Source organism: Silurus aristotelis (genome assembly GCF_946808225.1).
Source record: "Silurus aristotelis genome assembly, chromosome: 9".
Lineage (NCBI taxonomy): Eukaryota > Metazoa > Chordata > Actinopteri > Siluriformes > Siluridae > Silurus > Silurus aristotelis.
In genome coordinates this window covers 16331666-16350687 of record NC_139582.1, presented here as the reverse complement: position 1 = coordinate 16350687, position 19022 = coordinate 16331666, and the positions used below count along the sequence as shown (strand labels likewise).

Here is a 19022-nt window from a genome sequence, read left to right as displayed (position 1 = left end):
GCCACAGTCCAGACAGAATCACATGGTGTTGAAGTATGGAATGGGAGCCATGTCGGTTCAGGATTCCGTTCACTTTCCGGTCTTATCTTATCTTATCTTATCTTATCTTATCTTATCTTATCTTATCTTATCTTATCTTATCTTATCTTATCTTTCGAGTTTGCTATTTAAGTGGCGTCCAATTCTGCCCCCTGGTGGATGCATAAAAAATTGCTCTTTTTTGATAAAAGTTTTAATTAATTTACAGTTTGTAAAATTGTTTTCATTTTACCAAACCTATATGCATTACACGTGGATTTAAATGAGTATTTCAATTTCACGTGTACTTCATTTTTTACAAAGTTGCCCACCCCCCCCGTTTTATAATATAGCGCGATCGGACGTTGTAACTGTCTCCCTCTAGCGGCGGCTCCGCACATCGCGTGGCGGCCATATTAGCGCCGGGGCTCCTCCATCTCATCCACTCAGACTGCGAGCAGCGCCATGCAGCCAGCTTCAGCTCCTGCTCCATCTCCCGGGCTGTGACCGGCACAGGGCGAGAGAAAAAACGATTTAAATTATTCACTCTGGTACTAATAAAATAAAGACGATGTCCACCATGGAGGCAGTTAAAGCGTTTAACGGCGAGGTTTGTTCGCTTCAACACTATTATTATTATGATGAGTCTGGAGCTCATGCTAAGCGCCAGTAGGCCCCTGACGTACAACAGCAGCGTTTCGGCTTGGAACCGGTTCGCTAAATAAATAGACTTTATTCTATTAAAATGTGCATTTCGGCTCGATTAGTTCTGTATAATTTCTAACGTTGGTGCTAATAAACACCACGCAGACCCGCTAATATGAGCGCGCTAATACAAAAGCCGCTAGCATGCTAGCCGTGTTGCTCGATTGCTAGCTGGCATGTCATAATGCACATAATGTTGATATTTAGTGTTATTTTTTATTTTGTTTGTATTATTTTATCTAGTTATAGGTTATTTTTGAAGCTGCATGATTAGGATACCTATCGTTTGTTGTCCTGAGTAATTGCCAACTCAAACATCAATCTGTTCTGTATATAAATATACTTTTATTTTATAATTAATTTGAAGTTATTTTGGAGGTCAGTCTGAAATATAAGTCGTTTTTTTTCTCGACACAACAGGACACGTTGCTTCTTATAATAATTAAATTTTTTGGAAATTGGGAAATAAATCCACATGATTGTAGTGTTATATTGGTGGGGGTGGTGGTGGGGGTTTGCATGATGTGATGTGGATGCAAACCGGAAATGGGTCATAACGTGGAGACAGAGGAAACATCTTTTTTATCATTTTCTTTTACTTGCATTATTTATTATTTTTACTCAATAATATGATCATTAAACGTGGAAGAATCACACGTTTGTCCTGATGTCTTTTTTTCTTCTCGAGCTCAGTTGCGTAGATATTAAATTAATGAAAAACTGTGTACAGGAACACTTTATAGTAGCAGTTGTTATAACGTGTCCTTTAAGGGATTGCTGGGATTCGTGGGTAATGATGACGCAAGGCGTGAAATTTTCTCTTAGAAATGTTATGAAATCACAAACACACCGGCAGGGAATGATACAGTAACAATAAAGCCATTAATAGAGCTCTGTATCTGCTCCTGTGCTTGTAACGTGAGCATTGTGAAGAATTCAAGAGCTGATGATGATCAATAACACTGTGTGTTTTGTTTTTCAGCTGTATTCTCTGAACGAATACAAGCCTCCGATCTCCAAAGCCAAGATGACCCAGATCACCAAGTCGGCCATTAAAGCGATAAAGGTAAGTATCTGGACACATGCATGTGGGGAGAGAGAAGGTTTGATCAGTTTAGGGTTTCCTCCCAGCATCCTCCTGGTAGCACAGTGATGCATAAATTAATACTTAATCAACCTTTTTTTTCATTCCAGATCTCTGCCATAACTCATTTCTTTATTACACCAGTTGAGTTGAGTATTACACAAGTCCAAAAAATGGACACTGTGAAAAACATGCAGTGTCTCAAATTGCAGCTTTACTTTCTGGGTATCTATTTTGGGTCATTATTAAATATAAACCCATCACAGTAATTGTGGAACCAGACAGGTTTTTTTTTTTTTTTTTTTTTAGTAGCCAAGTCTTTTCCTTCAGGGACGACTTTTCCCTTTTAAGCATGTCTGTTGTAGGAAACCCCTTAAATCCTCGATTTTGATTGGTCAGCAGCTTTTGGCTGTTAAAGCTCTGATCCAGTGTTCAGAAAGTTACGAGGCGAAACCTCCAGAAATCTCTGTTCATCCATAATTGTTGGATTATGACGTTTTGCAAAAACGTGTGCGAAAACCGTCAAATTCATACACGAATGTAAAGTCCAAGTGTTCCAGATGTTTTATATGTTAAACGAAACATCAGGTCGCTCGACGAATTGTTTCACGGGTTTACGTTTTAAAGTCTCCTGCTAGTAAACAGAAAGCATGTGTCTTTTTATTTCTTTTTATATATATAAAAAAAACAAGGCAGGTTTCTATGATGGAAAAATCACATTCGTGGGAAAAAAAAAAATTTTTATATAAAAAAAATAATCCAAATAAATAATTAAAAACCTCATTAGATCCTTATATATATTTCTATAATTTTTAGGTTTCTATACATTTATAAAATCTTGGGTTTATTTTAAATTTTTTTTTGTTTGAAATTTGAATTTATTTTATTTTTAAATAAAAGGAAGAAGTTAATTTATCACATGTACAATTATTAGTTCTGGTTTAACTAAGAAAAGTGTGTAGTTTGGTTAAAGGATGTTTGACTCTCAGTGTATCTGATGTAGTGATTCTTTTTTACCCCCTAAAAATAATTACGCACAGGAATCGCTGTAACTCTCTCAGGGTTCACTTTGTATTGACTCGTGCAGGACAGGGATGAACAAGTGTCCACATATTAATGGATTCATCACCAATGATGCCAAGTGTCTGAAGTGACCTACAAGCCTGTGCTTCTTATTCAATCCTTACGATTTTCTGTTGGACTCTTCTGCCAGGCCTCTGTACCACCATTAGCAAAAACGTCATTAATGTAAATAGAAACAGTTAAAAACACGGGTTTGTACGCAAAATAAATGAGAGGATTGACATGATTTTAGATGTTTTGTTGGAGGAAAATAATAATGAAAAGGTTCATCACACCATCATGTCCGAGTCGAGGCGTAAGCGCGGCGTTAAGACGATCGCAAATCCGCCATGAATAACCCAAAAATTGGGACTTGTTAAAAGTAAACTCGAGCCATGTTGTGTGTTTGTTGGCAGTCAATAAGATTAAAATATTTAATTAACACCCGAGTCTGAGTCACGTTTAGATGATTTCTCATTATTTTTCTCATTTTAATCCCCAAAATCTATTTTTTTTCTTCTCACGTCTGTATGTGCACATGTACACGCCGTCACTGTGTGAAGTTTGTTTTCTGATTGTTTGCAGTTGTTTAATGTTTGTTTAAATGTGAATAACACCTATTTCCCCTTCCCTCAGCAGCTCTCCCAGCACCCCAAATCACTGGAGGATGGGGGAGTGAGTGAGTGAGAGAGAGAGAGAGAGAGAGAGAGAGAGGGGGGAGAAGAGAGAGAAAGAGAGAGCGTTTCAGAGTGATATGTGAACCCCTAACCAGCTTAGGTAGGAGATGGGCTGTTTTAATAGGACCATGGAACATCAAGAAACCAAATAAATGTCTCATAAGTGCTCTGACTTGTACACACACACACACACACACACACACACATAGGTTTATATATACTGCTTTGGAGTTGTGTAGGTCCAGTCTGCAGTCCTGAGCAGAGGAGATGATTGGTGGTGTTGATTCAGGTGTTTGCTGTAAGTTGTGTGCATATTAACGAGGTCTGATTGTTTCCTAAACACATTTGTTTTAATTTCTTAAGTACTTCTGCGATACTTTGATAGACTGCGCTTGTACGCTACTTGTGCATTTCTGGTAGAATCTCATGTAATTGAGCTGGCTGAGAAACAGAACCTGGAAGTGACCATTAGCTTTGGATTTCTGGTTTCTGAGCAGACAGATCAGATGATGGTTACCCATGTGGAGAGACATGAAATCTGCTGATGAGACTTGGATATAATTGAAATGTATGTAGCAAAGACAGAGTGTTGTATTCGATATCTGATCTTCTGCTGATGTTTTGCTGAAGGCTGCATAAACATGATTACATTAGAAACCTTCTTAGAAAGTAAATCAATCGTCAGATGAATGGTGGGCTTTTTGGGCGAGGTGGCCATGGAAAAGTAATCAAACCTGCGCACACGTGTATATAGAAATAGAAATTCGCTCGATATGCCAAAACTTTTAAAGCATTTTGTGTATTCGTGTATCTGCTCTAAGTTTCCTTCTTTATTATCCAGAACAGCTCTCCTTTGCTTTCCAGCTCATTTTTGCATCTCGAATCTACGGGAAAATATCGTTCGTATGCCCAAAGCGCGCGCCGTGATTTGTTTAGTTCATTTTCTGTATTTGGGTTCGTTCCGAGTGAAATCACATAATCGCTGAAACTGAAACTGCGCTAGAGTTTGACTGAAAGTTGCTCAGATCTCTGTTTCAGTTGCTGTTATTTTAGTTTGATGGTTGTGGCAGACTTGCCTAAACATGATGTACGCAAAAGTTTTTGTCTTTTAAGCTTTAATGCAAGAAAACTAAAGGCTAATATTTGAGCCCGGGAAGCACATTTTAACATGCCCAATAGGCGTGTTGATGAATATGGTTTCTTCAACTATGTGTTATAAACTAGATGTCTACTACTTTTTCTTCTTCTTCTTTCGGCTTCTTTCATTAGGTGTCACCACAGCAGATCATCCGTCTCCACACCCCCCTGTCCTCTATACTTTCAAACCAACTACCTGCATGTCTTCCCTTACTTCTTTTTTTTCCTCCTTCCTGGTGCATGTCTGCACATGTCCAAACCATCTCAATTACACCTCCATTACCTTGTCTCCAAAACGTCTTACATGGGCTGTCCCTCTAATAAACTCATTTCTAATCCTGTCCATCGTCGTCACTCCCATTGAACATCTCAACATCTTCAGCTCTGCTACCTCCAGCTCCACCTCCTGTCTTTTACTCAATGCCACTGTCTCTAAACCATACAACATCTCAGGTCTCACCACAGTGCTTTAAACTTTCCCTTTCACTCTCACAGATACTCTTCTATCACAAATCACTTCTTCTATCACGCTTCTCCACCCACTCCACCCTGCCTGCACTCTTTTCTTCACTTCTCTAACACACTCTCCATTACTTTGCACTTTTGACCCCAGGTACCTGAACTCCTCCACCTTCTCCACCTCTTCTCCCTGCAACCGCACAACTCCACTGCCCTCCCTCTCATTCACACACATGTACTCTGTCTTACTCCTACTGACTTTCATTCCCCTTCTCTCAAGCGCATATCTCCACCTCTCCAGGCTCTTCTCCACCTGCTCACTACTCCTACCACAAATAACATCATCCACAAACATCATAGTCCATTTAGACTGGTGTTTGTCAACCTGTCCGTCACCACTGCAAACAGGAAAGGGCTCAGAGCCGATCCTTGATGCAGTCCAGCCTCCACCTTGGACTTTCACTGCTATCACACTGTCTTCATATATGTCCTGCATCCTGCACTACCCTCACATGCTTCTCTGACACACCTGATTTCCTCACACAATACCACAACTCCTCTCTCCACCCTGTCGTACGCTTTCTCTAAATCCACAAACACACAATGCAACTACTTCTGTCCTTCTCTATACTTCTCCATCAACATTCTCAAAGCAAATACTGCGTCTGTGGTGCTCTTCCTCGAGTTTATCGATTCCGATAGCTAGGTTGAATTGTCACTTGCCGATAACCGATAAATCAATCGATTGTTTGTAAAATTGAAAACAATTCACGTAAAATAGTAACTTTATTACAAAAAAAATACAGTACTTAATCATAAAACATTGCCAAATGAAATTAATGATATGAAGTATATTAATAAATATTGTGTAAAATAAAAGGCATGCCTTCAAAATAAACAGCATGCTGGATCAGTGATTCGCCTCGAGGGGGCGCTCTCGTACTGTGTAACGCAACCCAGAAAAACTCTAACCAGCGGTGCCGATTAATCGGTCGACCTCTATTACAGGTAGAAGTATGAGCTCGTGGTAAACGTGATGTTTAGTCTCTAGCGCTGCTAATCAGAGAGAACATCTGGTTTGGTGGAAATCCATCCTTCGGATTTCTTATACTGCACTGAATCATATTTGGTATTTTGGCTGCTGTTTGTGAGCCAGAAAATATTGATTTTTCATGTCCTGCCTGGATTAATCCACTTCCATCTTCTGCAGTGTTTTCCTTCTCTTGCTATCAGTACACCACTCTGATGTGTGCTCTAAAGCCCTGTAGATATCCAGCATATTTACTTTCACATTTACTGCAAAAGGGCACCCAATTCTATTTTAAACAATGCACACACTTCCAGTCCATGATTTTACACAATCTAACACTTCTGGATACACATACACACATTTAGTTATATAAGATAATAGCTGTTTTCTCTTCTGCAGCGTTTTATTGAAAAATTTTCGATTGAAGAAATGTGAAAAGACAAAAGTAGTGAAGTAACAAAAAACGTTGCTTTAATTAACATTCACATCGTAGTATTGTTACTTTGGGTTGTGATTTTCCAGAAGGTTTTTATTATTTCTATTGTTTCTTTAGTACTGTTGCACATCACAAGTTTTTAATGCACCAGTTCTGTTGCTTTCTACGTCGTCATTTCTGTAGCAACCACTTTTTTCTCGTGCAACAGAAACATCAAGGACCGTGTGTTAATTAAGAATCATTGAGTACAAAAGTTTTTATTTTTTTGCAAAGGAAAAGGTGTTGATCTCATGGTTCTTATGTGGTGCTTTCAGAATTATGGGAGTCTGTGATATAAGAACTTTTGTAGCATTCAGTATTTTCAACAGATCAGATGTTTGCCAACATATTCAATATTCAAGTCTCTGTTTAATTACCTCTCTCTCTCTCTCTCTCTCTCTCTCTCTCTCTCTCTCTCTCTCTCTCTCTCTCTCCCTCTCTCTCATATATATATGGTTGCTGTATTAGCAGAATAAATGCGTTTGCTTTTTTTTATTTTTTTATTTTTCGAAAATAAAATACACGATCCTGTACATGTGAGATGCTGTGTTTTTAAAACTTCACACGTATGTACAGTCTGAAACAATCACACATCTACACAGTTTATTATACGAACGACTTCAGCAGCAGTCATTTTGTCTGCACAAATCAGAATTGAATTGTTTGTAAATAATCCTAAGTCTCTGTTAATAATGAACTTCATATTGGCAGGATGAAATTTGTGATCTTTCTGTTTAATAGTAACTGAGCTCTAACTCTAACACTCTGAGATGTAGCACAGATTGCATGATGTTTGTGAGTTTACCTGCCTCAGAACATCTAAAACTGACACCTAGAGCAGCGAACAGTAGGGAAGTTATTGTATATACATAAAAACTGGATTTGCCGTCTGGAACATGGGCTTCGTGTGTCACACGTGTCTTAAAAACAAAACAAAGATACAGAGCAGGGTGTGGCGTAACCAGAAACGAATAAATTTCTGACAGTAGAAAAGATTGTATGAGGATACGTCTCAGATCTCATGTCTCGTCTCATGCCTGATTAAGACACGATGGTGTGAACAGCCTTTTGTGGTTTCATTGTATTGGGGGCATGAACAGGCTCCTTATTTAAAATCATTGTACTCAAAATATATGAATATGAAACTATATTTTGAACATTTGCATTATGTGTGTGTATGTATGTGTGTATATACATACATACAAGTTCATGTTTTTACTCCATTACTCATGTTAGGGCTTTCAACACTGAACAAAACACAAGTTCAGACAAAGATCTCAATCTTAAATTTAGGATTCATCAGTAATTCTGGATTTCCTTCACCGGGTGTTTGAGTATTTAGTGATGAACATTATTAAACACGATTATACATTTCACCTGTAAGTCCAGACATTTAGGTATAAACTTCTGTGTTCATCTAACCAGCCAATTCCCCGCCTGCATATGTGTGCAGCACTTAAGTTTATCCAGAGCGATTTACCTGATCTCAAGGCGCTTCTGTACTTCGCTCTGGACAAGGGCGTCTGCTAAATGCCGCAAATGTAAATCTCATTTATTCAGCTGAGCAGTTTAGGGCTCTACCATGGAAGCTTGATGGTGCTGGGATTTGGACCCATGACTTTCCCATTAGAAATCCAACATCTTAAACACTGAGCTGCCATTTGAATGGGATCAAAGGAATATTAAAGTTGAAAAAGTAAAAAAAAACTGCAGCTTTGGAGGTGGGAGAGTATTTGTATTAGTAGCGGCCTAAGACAAGGGTGATGCATGTTTTTATTTTATTAAACGTTTCTTTATTAGTTTTAAAACGACCAAAGTGACTGATGTTTTTTTTTTTTTTTCCCATTTATTTATTTATATTTTATATATATAAAAAAATTATAATAATTCATAATTATTGCACAAATCCATTCCCATGTGATGTCTTCGTATTAAAAGTAAAAAACGTGTTTTTATAAGTAGAATCTGCACTACACTTTCTGTGTTTAAGACGTTTCAGTATCCTGATTTATTCCTGTTTTAATGTCCTACAAATCAGAACTTCTACAGGCGTATTATATCTTAATGTAGGTGCATGTAATGAACACAACAGCATTTAGACTGGAGAGAAGATGACTGCTGATTAATTATTTTATTTATTTTTCTCTCGTGGTTTTCTTTGCTGTCTAATTTTTTTCTCAGCGTAAACCTCTTATTACTGCAATACTGCATACTGCAGACATCTGAATATCATTTATTCACTTTGTTTATACGGATCGAGTACCTTAACTCAGTGTTTAGCTCGGTTCTACGATGAAGTGTTTTTATATTTGTGTGTGTGTGTGTGTGTGTAATATATATATATTTCTTTTTATTTATATATATATATATTTCTTTTTATTTATATATATATATATTTCAGCGAGATCAAAGTCAAGCAGATGTGTTTATAGATACATGTAACAAACTGCTCTTATTAGTGTCTTTGATGTTGTAGCAGAGTGTGTGTTAAACAGTTCATGCTAATGACTGTTTTTGTTTGTAGTTGATGTTGAAATATAATTGGTTTTAGGCAGCATAGTTGTGATCAGCTATAATATATAATTGCACTACAAACTAATTGTCAATCCAACAACTACAGTGGTGTTGTTTTGGTTGTTGAAAATATTGCGGCGACGCTCAACCCAAAACATTGAAAAGCCGTTTTCCAGGCGGTTGACATTCTTGTATAGAATTCCCTTCCTGTCAGTGAACAGGAGAAACTGTAGAGGGTTTTTTTTTTTTTATGATCTTGCAGACATGTTTCCTAACAGTAGAAGGTCATGTGATTTCTGAAGGTATTTTTAATAAATACAGGTTTCAGGTTAAAAGCTGCATTTGTTTATTTACACTAAAATAAATGCTTCCTGTATGCAGAGCAAAACATTTATCAACTGATTTCTCGGTGATGTTCTTCCCAGCTGTCGTCAGACAAAACGGTCTAAAGTGAATATTGAATGTTTTAATGGTTGCGTGTAATAACCTGGTGGTCAAACTCAATACTCCAGTGAGACGATAATGAAAACATGATGAATTTTATATTACAATAAAATAAGTATTAACAAATTTATTTTGTTTGTGTTTATAGTAATGAATCTCCATTTGTAAGATTTGCAAGTATCAGAAGATTAAGCTTTAAAAAAAAGTGGTGGATTTGCTGTAAAACGCAAAAAAACCCCCGTTTTTAATCTGACCTTTTTAATCGATTAAGGATATTTATTTGTTTATGTTGAGGAGATTCGGTTGTGAGAAAGAGTGAAAGTAGGATTTATTTCCGATTACCATCATAACGGATTCACTGATTGGGTCATAGATTTGAGGTCAAGTTGAGGTCACAGTAAAGGCGAAGTGGAACAGTGTTGGCATCCTTCTTGTTTTACAGGATTTTTTTTTTGTCGAAAGACACTTTATAGGCAGGTTTCATTTGAAAAATAAATTTTCTGTGTCCAGTTTTATCGAGCTGAGGTGTGATTTATTTTATTTTATAACATTTTTTTTTTTAAATCCCTTCACTAAGCTGTGATTTGTAAATGTAATCGATTTTATTTCGAGGCCAATAAAATTCACTTGTTTTACACTTTAAAATAAAATCAGTTTTAAACACTATTAAATACTTGAAAATTGCTTTAATTTTAGAGTATAAACTTGGATGTGAGGGCACTTAAAAGATTATATATTTTTTTTTTGTAAAAACAAACAAGGAAGTATGTAGTAAATATGAATGCGCAGGTTCTGTAGTGTTCATTGGACTCTTGACTATTTCAAGTGAAAGGTTGTGTGAATTAACACACAAGCATCAAGTTCAGTTCAGATTCCCAGTGTAGGGTTTCATTATTAGATTTTCGAATGGTTAAGAAAAGAGATCTTTTGTTTTTATTTTATTATAGATCTAAACTTAACGTTGAACGAGCTCCCGATGCTGTTACGTGCTTCATATGTTGTTAAAATCACATCGAGTTCTGGGTTTTGTGCTTCATTCAGCCTAGAAATCTCAATTCTTCTTTTTAGAAAAATCCATTAAAATGAATTTTATTATACATTTTATTACCCAGTGAACTTTATTTAATATCCGGTCGGTTTTATTCCTTTGTAATAGGAAGTTGTGTACTTTATGAACTCCTTTTTTTAATACCATGTTGCTAAATCAGTCATGACTTATTTATTAATAAAATGGTAATGATGGCATTTAACCGAAATTCAATAAAACAAATAGCTGGAGGTTTTTGTGTTTCAGCATGAATGTGTCTGAATAAAGCCCTATTTAGATCGCATTAGTCGATCAGTAGGTGCATCATTATGTCCATTAGAGCGTTGAGTTTCTGGGCAGTTGTATTTTTTTTATAAAAACGCGGACTGTTACTGTGGGTAACAATAAAACTACAGTCACAATAAACACGAGCATTTTTTTATTTTGGTAATCCAAGCTCTAATTTATTAATCTAATCATTGTTATTTTACCAATTTTCTTTAACTGATCTTGCGTAAATACTTATTTTCTTTTTTGTGTGCATGTCCTTAATGATTAAACATGTTCTGTAGTGACACATTTTGTCCAAAATTTTGTCCAAATTACATTTTATTTTCAAAGTAGAGATTAAACTATGCCTTCTGTAATCAGGGCTATTTATGATTTTTTTTCAGTGTTTTTTGAATAAATGTTTTCTGTGCAAATAACGGATAATTCTGGGAGGAATAAAAAGCTAAATAATAGGTTAATAAAATAAAAGAGGAATAAAAAGGAAAGAAAATTACCCTTTGTGTCAGTGTATAAAGTAATTCTGCTGAAATCTTTCTTTTTTTCTTCCTAGTTCTACAAACATGTGGTCCAAAGTGTGGAGAAGTTCATTCAGAAGGTCAGTGATATTACAAAGCCAAAATGTTTTGCCATCAAAACTTTATTAACCTTAACTCTTATCTGTTGTGTCTTTTGTTTTTGTTTATATATAATGAAATATTTCATAGTGCAAGCCCGAGTACAAGGTCCCCGGTCTGTATGTCATCGACTCAATCGTGCGTCAGTCGCGACACCAGTTCGGTCAGGAGAAGGATGTGTTCGCGCCACGCTTCAGCAAGAACATCATCACCACCTTCCAGAACCTCTACAGATGCCCGTCTGATGATAAGGTACGCTCTTTTTGTGGTAAATGGCGATCGCCTGAAGAAGTAATAATAAATTACTCAAAATGTGGAAATATTTGAATCTCTCACACATCCGTTACATTTCATTTCCGTACTCTATATTGTGCTCAGCATTAGAGGTCAACTAATAGTGAAAGTCGACTTCTAATTTCACTAATTTTGGAATTTTCTGCTAGCTTGGTTGGATCGTACACTCGATGTAAAATGGTATTACATTTTATTACAAATATAAAAAAAGTACTGAATCATGAAAACATCCTAAATAAAATAAACAGCACGTGGCTTCAGTGATTTGCCACTAGAGGCCGCTCTCGTACTGTATAATGCAACCCGGAAAAACTATCGCTACAGCTTGGTTGATAAAACCGATGAATCATTCAACCTTTACTCAGCATTAGATTTCTGGGCTTGAAGATCACCGGAGTAGAAACATTCGAGTGTGGTGAAATGACCGCATTAATTAACTTTTTCAGAGCAAAATTGTCCGAGTCCTCAACCTGTGGCAGAAGAACAGCGTGTTCAAAAGTGACATCATTCAGCCATTACTGGACATGGCAGCGGGAATCCCACCCCCGAGCGTCACGCCCGTTTCTGCCAGCACCGGCGTTCCTGTTAACAACGCCACTCCTGGTTAGTCTCTCTTACTCGAACAACTGTAAGCAAAGATGCCTTCTGAGATAATGCAGTAATGAAAAACATTTGTGTTTTATTAAAAAAAAATTCATGTTTCTTCACCTGTGATTAATCACAGCTTTTTATTTGTGATTAATCAGTTCATCCTTTATCTAACAGGCACTCCTGCTACTCCAGCTACTCCAGCCAACATTATGCCCAGTTTACCAGACTGGGCCTCTCAGATCTCCAACTCGGACACTGTGGCAGCTGTAGCGCAGATCCTACAGAGCCCTCAAGGGCAGCAGGTCAGCCGCCAACTTCTTCACCGGTTTACCCACACAGCCTGTGGCCCGGAGTGTAATTATGACATTTAAGATCAGCCTCTTTGGCACAAAATCTTTGATTTGAGTAACACAGGCTTGATTGCTCAGTAGAGATGAAAAGAGCTGCTCTGGTTTCACTCTGCAATTAAGTGGAGTGAGATCTAATGAGCTGTTCAGTTGTTTCCAAAACCCTTTGGCTGCGAGCGATTAAATGCCATCTGCTCAGCATTTTCAGTGTTTGTTTTGAAATAGAAGAAAGTAAAAAAAAAAAATTTTTTTTTTTTATTGAGAGAGTAAATGTTTGAAGTTAAATGTTTTCAAATAAAAAGCGATTTATCTAGAATTGTATTTATTACCATATTCATGAGCTTTCTATGCTCACGTTCCGTCAAAATAACGGAAATTACAGTCAACTGTAAAGTCAGCAAAAGGAAAGTTTTTCTCTCATGATATCCGATTATAATGAGTGTTTTTAATCTTTGAAAATTTCTGTACAACAATCAGAAAACAATCTGTATGGTAGCCATAAACAACCACTAGATGGCGCTAGATTACAGTTTAATGATTGAGGTCGGTTATATTCATCTATGGTCTCCCAAAGATAAATGTGTTCAAGAAGCTTAAAGAAAATGACCTGCTGAACCAGCTGAGTGTTTAATGATGATCTTTATGCTCTGAGTTCAGTTGCAGCAGTTGGTGCAGAGTTTGCAGTTGCAGCAGCAGAAGCCTCAGCCGTCTCTCCTGCAGGCCCTGGATGCTGGTCTGGTGGTCCAGCTGCAGGCTTTGACGGCTCAGCTCACAGCAGCAGCAGCAGCAAACACACTCAACCCTCTCGAGCAAAGAGTTTCCTCCTTCAACAAGGTGAAGAGAACAAAACAATTACATCATGAATAAGAATTTAAAAGCCTTTAGTTTTACATTGTCCTTTTTTTTTTTTTTTTTTTTTGCAGAAACTCTTGGGACAGTTTGATTTCGGCGGTGAATCCGAACCCAGCGATGACTCGAAAATGGACTCTGCAGGATCTCAGATGTACGAACTGCTTTACATAGAGTTTAATTCCCCCTTGCAGGATATCCCAAGCACTTTAAAAAACTTACCCCATCTTTCTTTCTGTTCCAGGCCCCTGGTTTCAGAGTCCATAAACAACTCCCTATTCCACCAGCTGGCTGAGCAGCTCCAGCAGCAGAACCTTGAACAGTTTCAGAAACAAATTCTAGAGCACCAACAGCATCAGCAGAAGGTAAATATCGGAGGCCAAGATGAAGCTGCACAGTTATGAATTCGTTTTTTTTTTTTTTTTTAGAAAGAAAAACGAATTCATAATCCCCACCCCCCGTTTTCCAGTCAAAGGCCATGGAGAGTCAGGAGTGCATCTTCGTCCCTGAGAACTCGGCCTCTTCAGCACAAAGCAACATCCAACCACAGCTCCAAGAACAGGAACCTAAACTGGATGATTCTTTTGACAACCAACAACAGGCAAGAACCAATAAATATATGAAGAGATTATTAAAGCAGTTCCAGGTTTCTCAGATTGAAAAGAAAGTGTTCAGCTAATCAGGAGTGTGTTCGGTGCAGGACATGGATCTGGACGAGGGACAGGACACTGTAGATGAGGATATGTTCGAGTCGGAGGAAAAGAAAACCAGCGGTACTCGTTCCAGAACACGTTCTCGCTCTCGTTCCAGGTTAGACATCCGAGACTTGTAGTCGTGAGGCGTACCGTCACTGCCAAGCCACGCTCATTAGTTCTTTCTATCGCAGATCTCCGAAGAGGAGGAGGTCGAGGTCACGCTCTGGGTCACGGAAGCGCAAACACCGGAAACGTTCACGCTCGCGGTCCAGAGACCGAAAGAGGAAATCCTCTCGTTCTTACTCTAGTGAGCGTCGAGCACGGGAGAGAGAAAAGGAACGGCAAAAGAAAGGGCTTCCTCCCATCCGCTCCAGATTTCTAAGCGGTATGAATAAAGATCATAATATTCCAGATGATTATTAATTGTTTCTATACCCGTGTTTATCTGTTGTTGTTTTTTTCTCTTTTCAGTGTGTAGTACCACGTTGTGGGTGGGCCAAGTGGACAAGAAGGCCACGCAACAAGACCTCACCAACCTTTTTGAAGAGTTTGGCCAGATAGAATCCATCAATGTAAGTTGGTTTTGATTTGTGTTTATCTGCTATTTTTTATTGTGAAATGTTTTGAGTCTATGTTTAGTTTGGTATTATGGATGCTCCTAAACATCTTGAAACCCTGATACAAAGTTTTAAGTGATTGTGTGTGTGTGTGTGTTAGATGATTCCACCAAGAGGATGTGCTTACATCTGCATGGTGCATCGACAAGATGCTTATCGCGCACGGCAGAAATTGAGCACCGGCTCGTATAAAATCGGATCCAAAGTTATCAAGGTTTGTAATCTGTTCCTGATCAACTCCACAGTGATCTTTTATTCTCAACTCTGATTGGTCAGAAGATTTTGGGTATTTAGTATTAATAGTGTCTTATATTCTTTTCCTGGTGTGTGTGTGTGTGTGTGTGTGTGTGTGTGTGTGTGTGTGTGTGTGTGTAGATTGCCTGGGCCCTTAATAAAGGTGTGAAACAGGAGTACAAACAGTTTTGGGATGTAGATCTGGGGGTGACCTACATCCCCTGGGAGAAGGTCAAACTAGACGACCTAGATGGCTTTGCAGAAGGAGGCATGATCGACCAGGAAACGGTCAACAGTGGTAAGAAAATAGAATAACCTCATAAATTCAGCTAACCTGAGATGTTGAGATGTTTCCTCCATACCTTCGCTCTGTTCGCTTTGGCAGATTGGGAAGCTCAGAAGAATACAGAAGCACCTAAGGAACTCCAGGTTCAGCCGGTGACTCCTGAGAGTAATGCAGTGAGCGCCCCACAAAACGAAACCTTCACACAGCCGGTCACCATGATGCCCGTGCAGGTACATGATGGCGTGGTGCCTTTTGGATTTCTTTGTTTCTAGACAGATCTTGTTCTGTTGTTGTTTTTTAGACCATCTGCAGGTTAGAAATGATTGTAACTTTTTTTTTTCTCTTTTTAAGATTCCGGTGGCACAGACGGTCCCCACTGTCAGCTTGGTCCCACCTGCTTTTCCCGTCACCATGACGATGCCTCCACCAGGCTTTGGGCCTCCTCCCTCTTTTCTTAGAGCTGGATTCAATGCTTCACAGCCTCCTCCAGGTACAGCCGGGTTTACAGTTCTCCGCTGTTCACAATACATTATTTAAAAAAAAAAAAAATGGTACTTGAGAACTACGAAAACTAAACGCATGGAAAACATCAGAGATTCTGACTCCGACCTTTCAGAGATTGTAACGTGACTCATGTTATAGTGGGAATTTAAAGTCATTATTTCAGATGTTAAATATTTTTTAGAGAGAGAAAATATTTCAGGAAGTCTGCATATTCAAGTCTGGAGAATAATGAAATGAAAAAACATGTAGGAACCGTGTACATTATTAAGTTTTTTAATCCCCATGTTAATTGTTAGGTTACATGGCCGCTTCTGGTGTTGCTCCATCTGCTGTAAGCGCTGGTCTCGCCTCAGCCCAGACACGTAGGTTAATTTTAGTATGAAACCTCTAAAGCATGCATGTTCGAATGTAGTTCCTAATGGCCTCCAGTTTGTTTCCTGACAGCTCTGGTACAACCTACTCAAGACGGCAACAAGGACTCAACATTCGGAGCGATGCTGCCTCTGACAAGCACTATTCCAGCCAGCTTCATGCCCTCGGGAATGCCTGGAGCGGTGTTCAACGCGGTGGGAGCGCAAGCTCAGCAGGCCGGCAATGACAAGACGACTGCATCTGCAGAGAGCGTAGATACACCTAATGAATTAACACTACATGGTGAGCCTTTAGTTTTGTCGTGTTTATTATGACAAAAGCTACAAAACTTGAAACATCTTTCAGAGGTTCTTAAGTTGGATTTACTTAGTACATTTTTCCGTTTGTCTGTTAACAGGAATGCAGAACGCAGTGCGCAGCGGTTTGGGTTTACTGGGAATGCACCCATCTGCATCTCTCTCTCACCCTCTCACTGGCCAACGCATGCCTGGGCTGCTGCCTCTCGACTTGCGACCGAACCTCCTTCAAGGAGCCGGGGCTCGTTTCCCCATGCTCATGCAGCAAGGCCTGGCTCAGCAAGCAACCAGCCTCCTGGATGCTTCTCTTCAAGCCCGCTCCCGAACCCCTTTTCCTCAGATGGAGCACTTTAATCGTGCAGAAGGTCCCTTTGTGAGGCCCTCAAATCCCACAGCTCCTGCACCAGACAACATGGACAAACCTAACAATAATAATAATAATCCACCACCTACTTCAGACAGCGGAGGCCAACAAGAGGGCGATCAGGATTATCGCTTCCCACCTCCAGAGAAACCGAGCACTGGCCTGCTGAGAACCCCCCCTCCCGAAATGAGGACTGAACCCACGCCTGTGAGAGCACCGCTGCTGGAGAGACCGCTAAGAGCAGGCATGCACATGGAGGGTCGGGAGGGTCCCGGGAGGCGGGAGTCCATGCCAGGAGCTTTCAGAGGCGAAACGCGTTGGGGCGCGCCACGTGGGGACTTAGATGAGCGAGAAATGAGAGGAATTGCAACAGGACCACCGAAGACCTTTCAGGAGGATCGGGGGAATTTCCAGAACCGTTTCGAGATACGAGGCGGAGGAGCCATAGGTGGAGTAGCACCAGTCTGGAATCGTGGTGGTGGAGGAGGTAGTGGCGGCAGCAGCAGCAGCAGCGGCGGAGGAGGAGGAGGTGGAGGTGGCCCCTTCAGTGCGAACATGCACCAGGACTTTGATGATCGGCGTCGGCCCTGGGAAAGGCAAAAGGATCGCGACGACAGGGATTTCCGCAGGGAGGTGAACGATAACCGGCACAGGGAGCGAGAGAGAGATCGAGGCCGAGAACGGAATCGGGAGCGAGATAGAGACAGAGAACGTGATAACGATAAGGAAAGAGAAAGGGAGCGTGGTGGCTGGGCGACTCTCAATCCTCAACCACTCCTCCCTCTACCCAGACCATCCCAACCACTGCTCCCACTCCCAACACCTCTAATAAACCTGCCTCCATCTCAACCCGAGTCACATCCCAAAGCCCTTCTCCAGCATGAACCACAATCCGCCGGGAGACAAACTGAACCACAGACAGGCGTAAACTCGCCCCTGCAGCTGGAGCCTGATAAAGAGAGCTCAGGGGGACAAGAGACGAAGGAAGCCTTTAGTGACCGTGTTCACGACCTGGACTCTAAACCCGAAACTGACCCAGAATCCACGGCCGAGCGCCCGAACGAAATGAAAGTCACGGAAGAGTCCGCTTCGCCGCTCGTGGCTGCAGGCGGCGGACAGACCGCACCCAAGGGAGAAGCCGAGACTGGGACTGAGCCTGAACTAGTGAAAACGGACACTGAGGAAACATAATCGTCACTCAGTAGGTAAAAAGATTTTGTATAGTTGTCATCTCTGTACTTATTTCAAACGGCTTCCACAGGACCTGCTCAGTTCTGTTGCCCTCCCAAAAAAAAGAAAAAAAAAATGACCTTTTTATTGCCAGTTATGAACATCATAGATGGCTTACAATAGAGGACTTCACTGGTAGGTGATTATTTTAATGTTTTATTTTTAATTGCGTTGTTTTTTAGTTTCTTTCTTTCTTTCTTTCTTTTTTTAATGCAATCCCACTGTTTTAAAGCTAGGTTTTAAAATCCTTGGAATTTGCTTGCCATAATGCCAAAATGTTGTGTAGCTTAAATGTAATTTGGGACGGGTTTGGGGAGCTGTGACCTTCCTATGGAAGAGTTTTAAAGACGGCGGCTTTTTTCCCCCCTCCCCATTAAAGGATCGAATACAGAACGCATGAGTTGGGGGAGGGGGAGGGAAAGATAAAAAAAAAAGGAGGAAAAAAAAAATCAGTCAAGGCCTGTTCTTGTGTTTTGTTTTCAAACTAGCGGCTGCGGAGTTTAAAAAGTTAAAATGAATGAATTACTGAATGCCTTCATGGTGTCCTAATGCTTGTTAAACAAAATATTGCGTACAACCAATACAGTGAGAACAGTAATGCCGTTTTAGTTGCTTTGAAAAAGAATACAAAAGATTAAAAGTATGATGTACCTCTGCCCATCTTTTAAATGTCTGATTTTTCTTCATTACACTGCAGCGAATGCATCAGCGAATGCCAGAGAAAAAAACAAAAAAAAAAAGGTCACGGAAGGCAAATGGATGTTTAAGAGCACTCTGTTTTAGTTTCAAATAAACATGCTTTGTTG

The 19022-nt window shown here is 39.7% G+C and overlaps 2 protein-coding genes across 2 annotated transcripts in view; both read left to right on the top strand.

The window, feature by feature from the left end:
• Positions 1-391: 391 nt before the first annotated feature.
• scaf8 (SR-related CTD-associated factor 8) lies at positions 392-18920 on the top strand. Its single transcript, XM_083551026.1, has 20 exons — positions 392-628; positions 1706-1789; positions 11474-11518; positions 11628-11789; positions 12278-12434; positions 12597-12724; positions 13427-13603; positions 13693-13772; positions 13863-13983; positions 14088-14219; positions 14319-14428; positions 14505-14698; positions 14785-14885; positions 15031-15144; positions 15306-15462; positions 15550-15680; positions 15802-15940; positions 16251-16316; positions 16399-16608; positions 16724-18920. The coding sequence occupies exons 1-20, from the start codon at positions 590-592 to the stop codon at positions 18175-18177; spliced, it is 3801 nt and encodes a 1266-aa protein (XP_083407152.1). The 5' UTR covers positions 392-589; the 3' UTR covers positions 18178-18920.
• tiam2a (TIAM Rac1 associated GEF 2a) overlaps positions 18156-19022 on the top strand; it is a 72909-nt gene continuing 72042 nt past the window's right edge. Inside the window, exon 1 of the mRNA XM_083551024.1 lies at positions 18156-18191. The gene's annotated coding sequence lies outside the window, so the exon portion shown is untranslated. The remainder of the gene's footprint in view (positions 18192-19022) is intronic.

What these genes read in the sequence shown, in the direction of transcription:
- scaf8 (XM_083551026.1), top strand. Translation starts at nt 590, where the DNA reads ATGTCCACCATGGAGGCAGTTAAAGCGTTTAACGGCGAG. An exon ending in GACTCTGCAGGATCTCAGAT is followed by an intron (nt 13,773 to 13,862) that starts GTACGAACTGCT and finishes TTTCTGTTCCAG; the next exon opens with GCCCCTGGTTTCAGAGTCCA. An exon ending in TGCTTCACAGCCTCCTCCAG is followed by an intron (nt 15,941 to 16,250) that starts GTACAGCCGGGT and finishes GTTAATTGTTAG; the next exon opens with GTTACATGGCCGCTTCTGGT.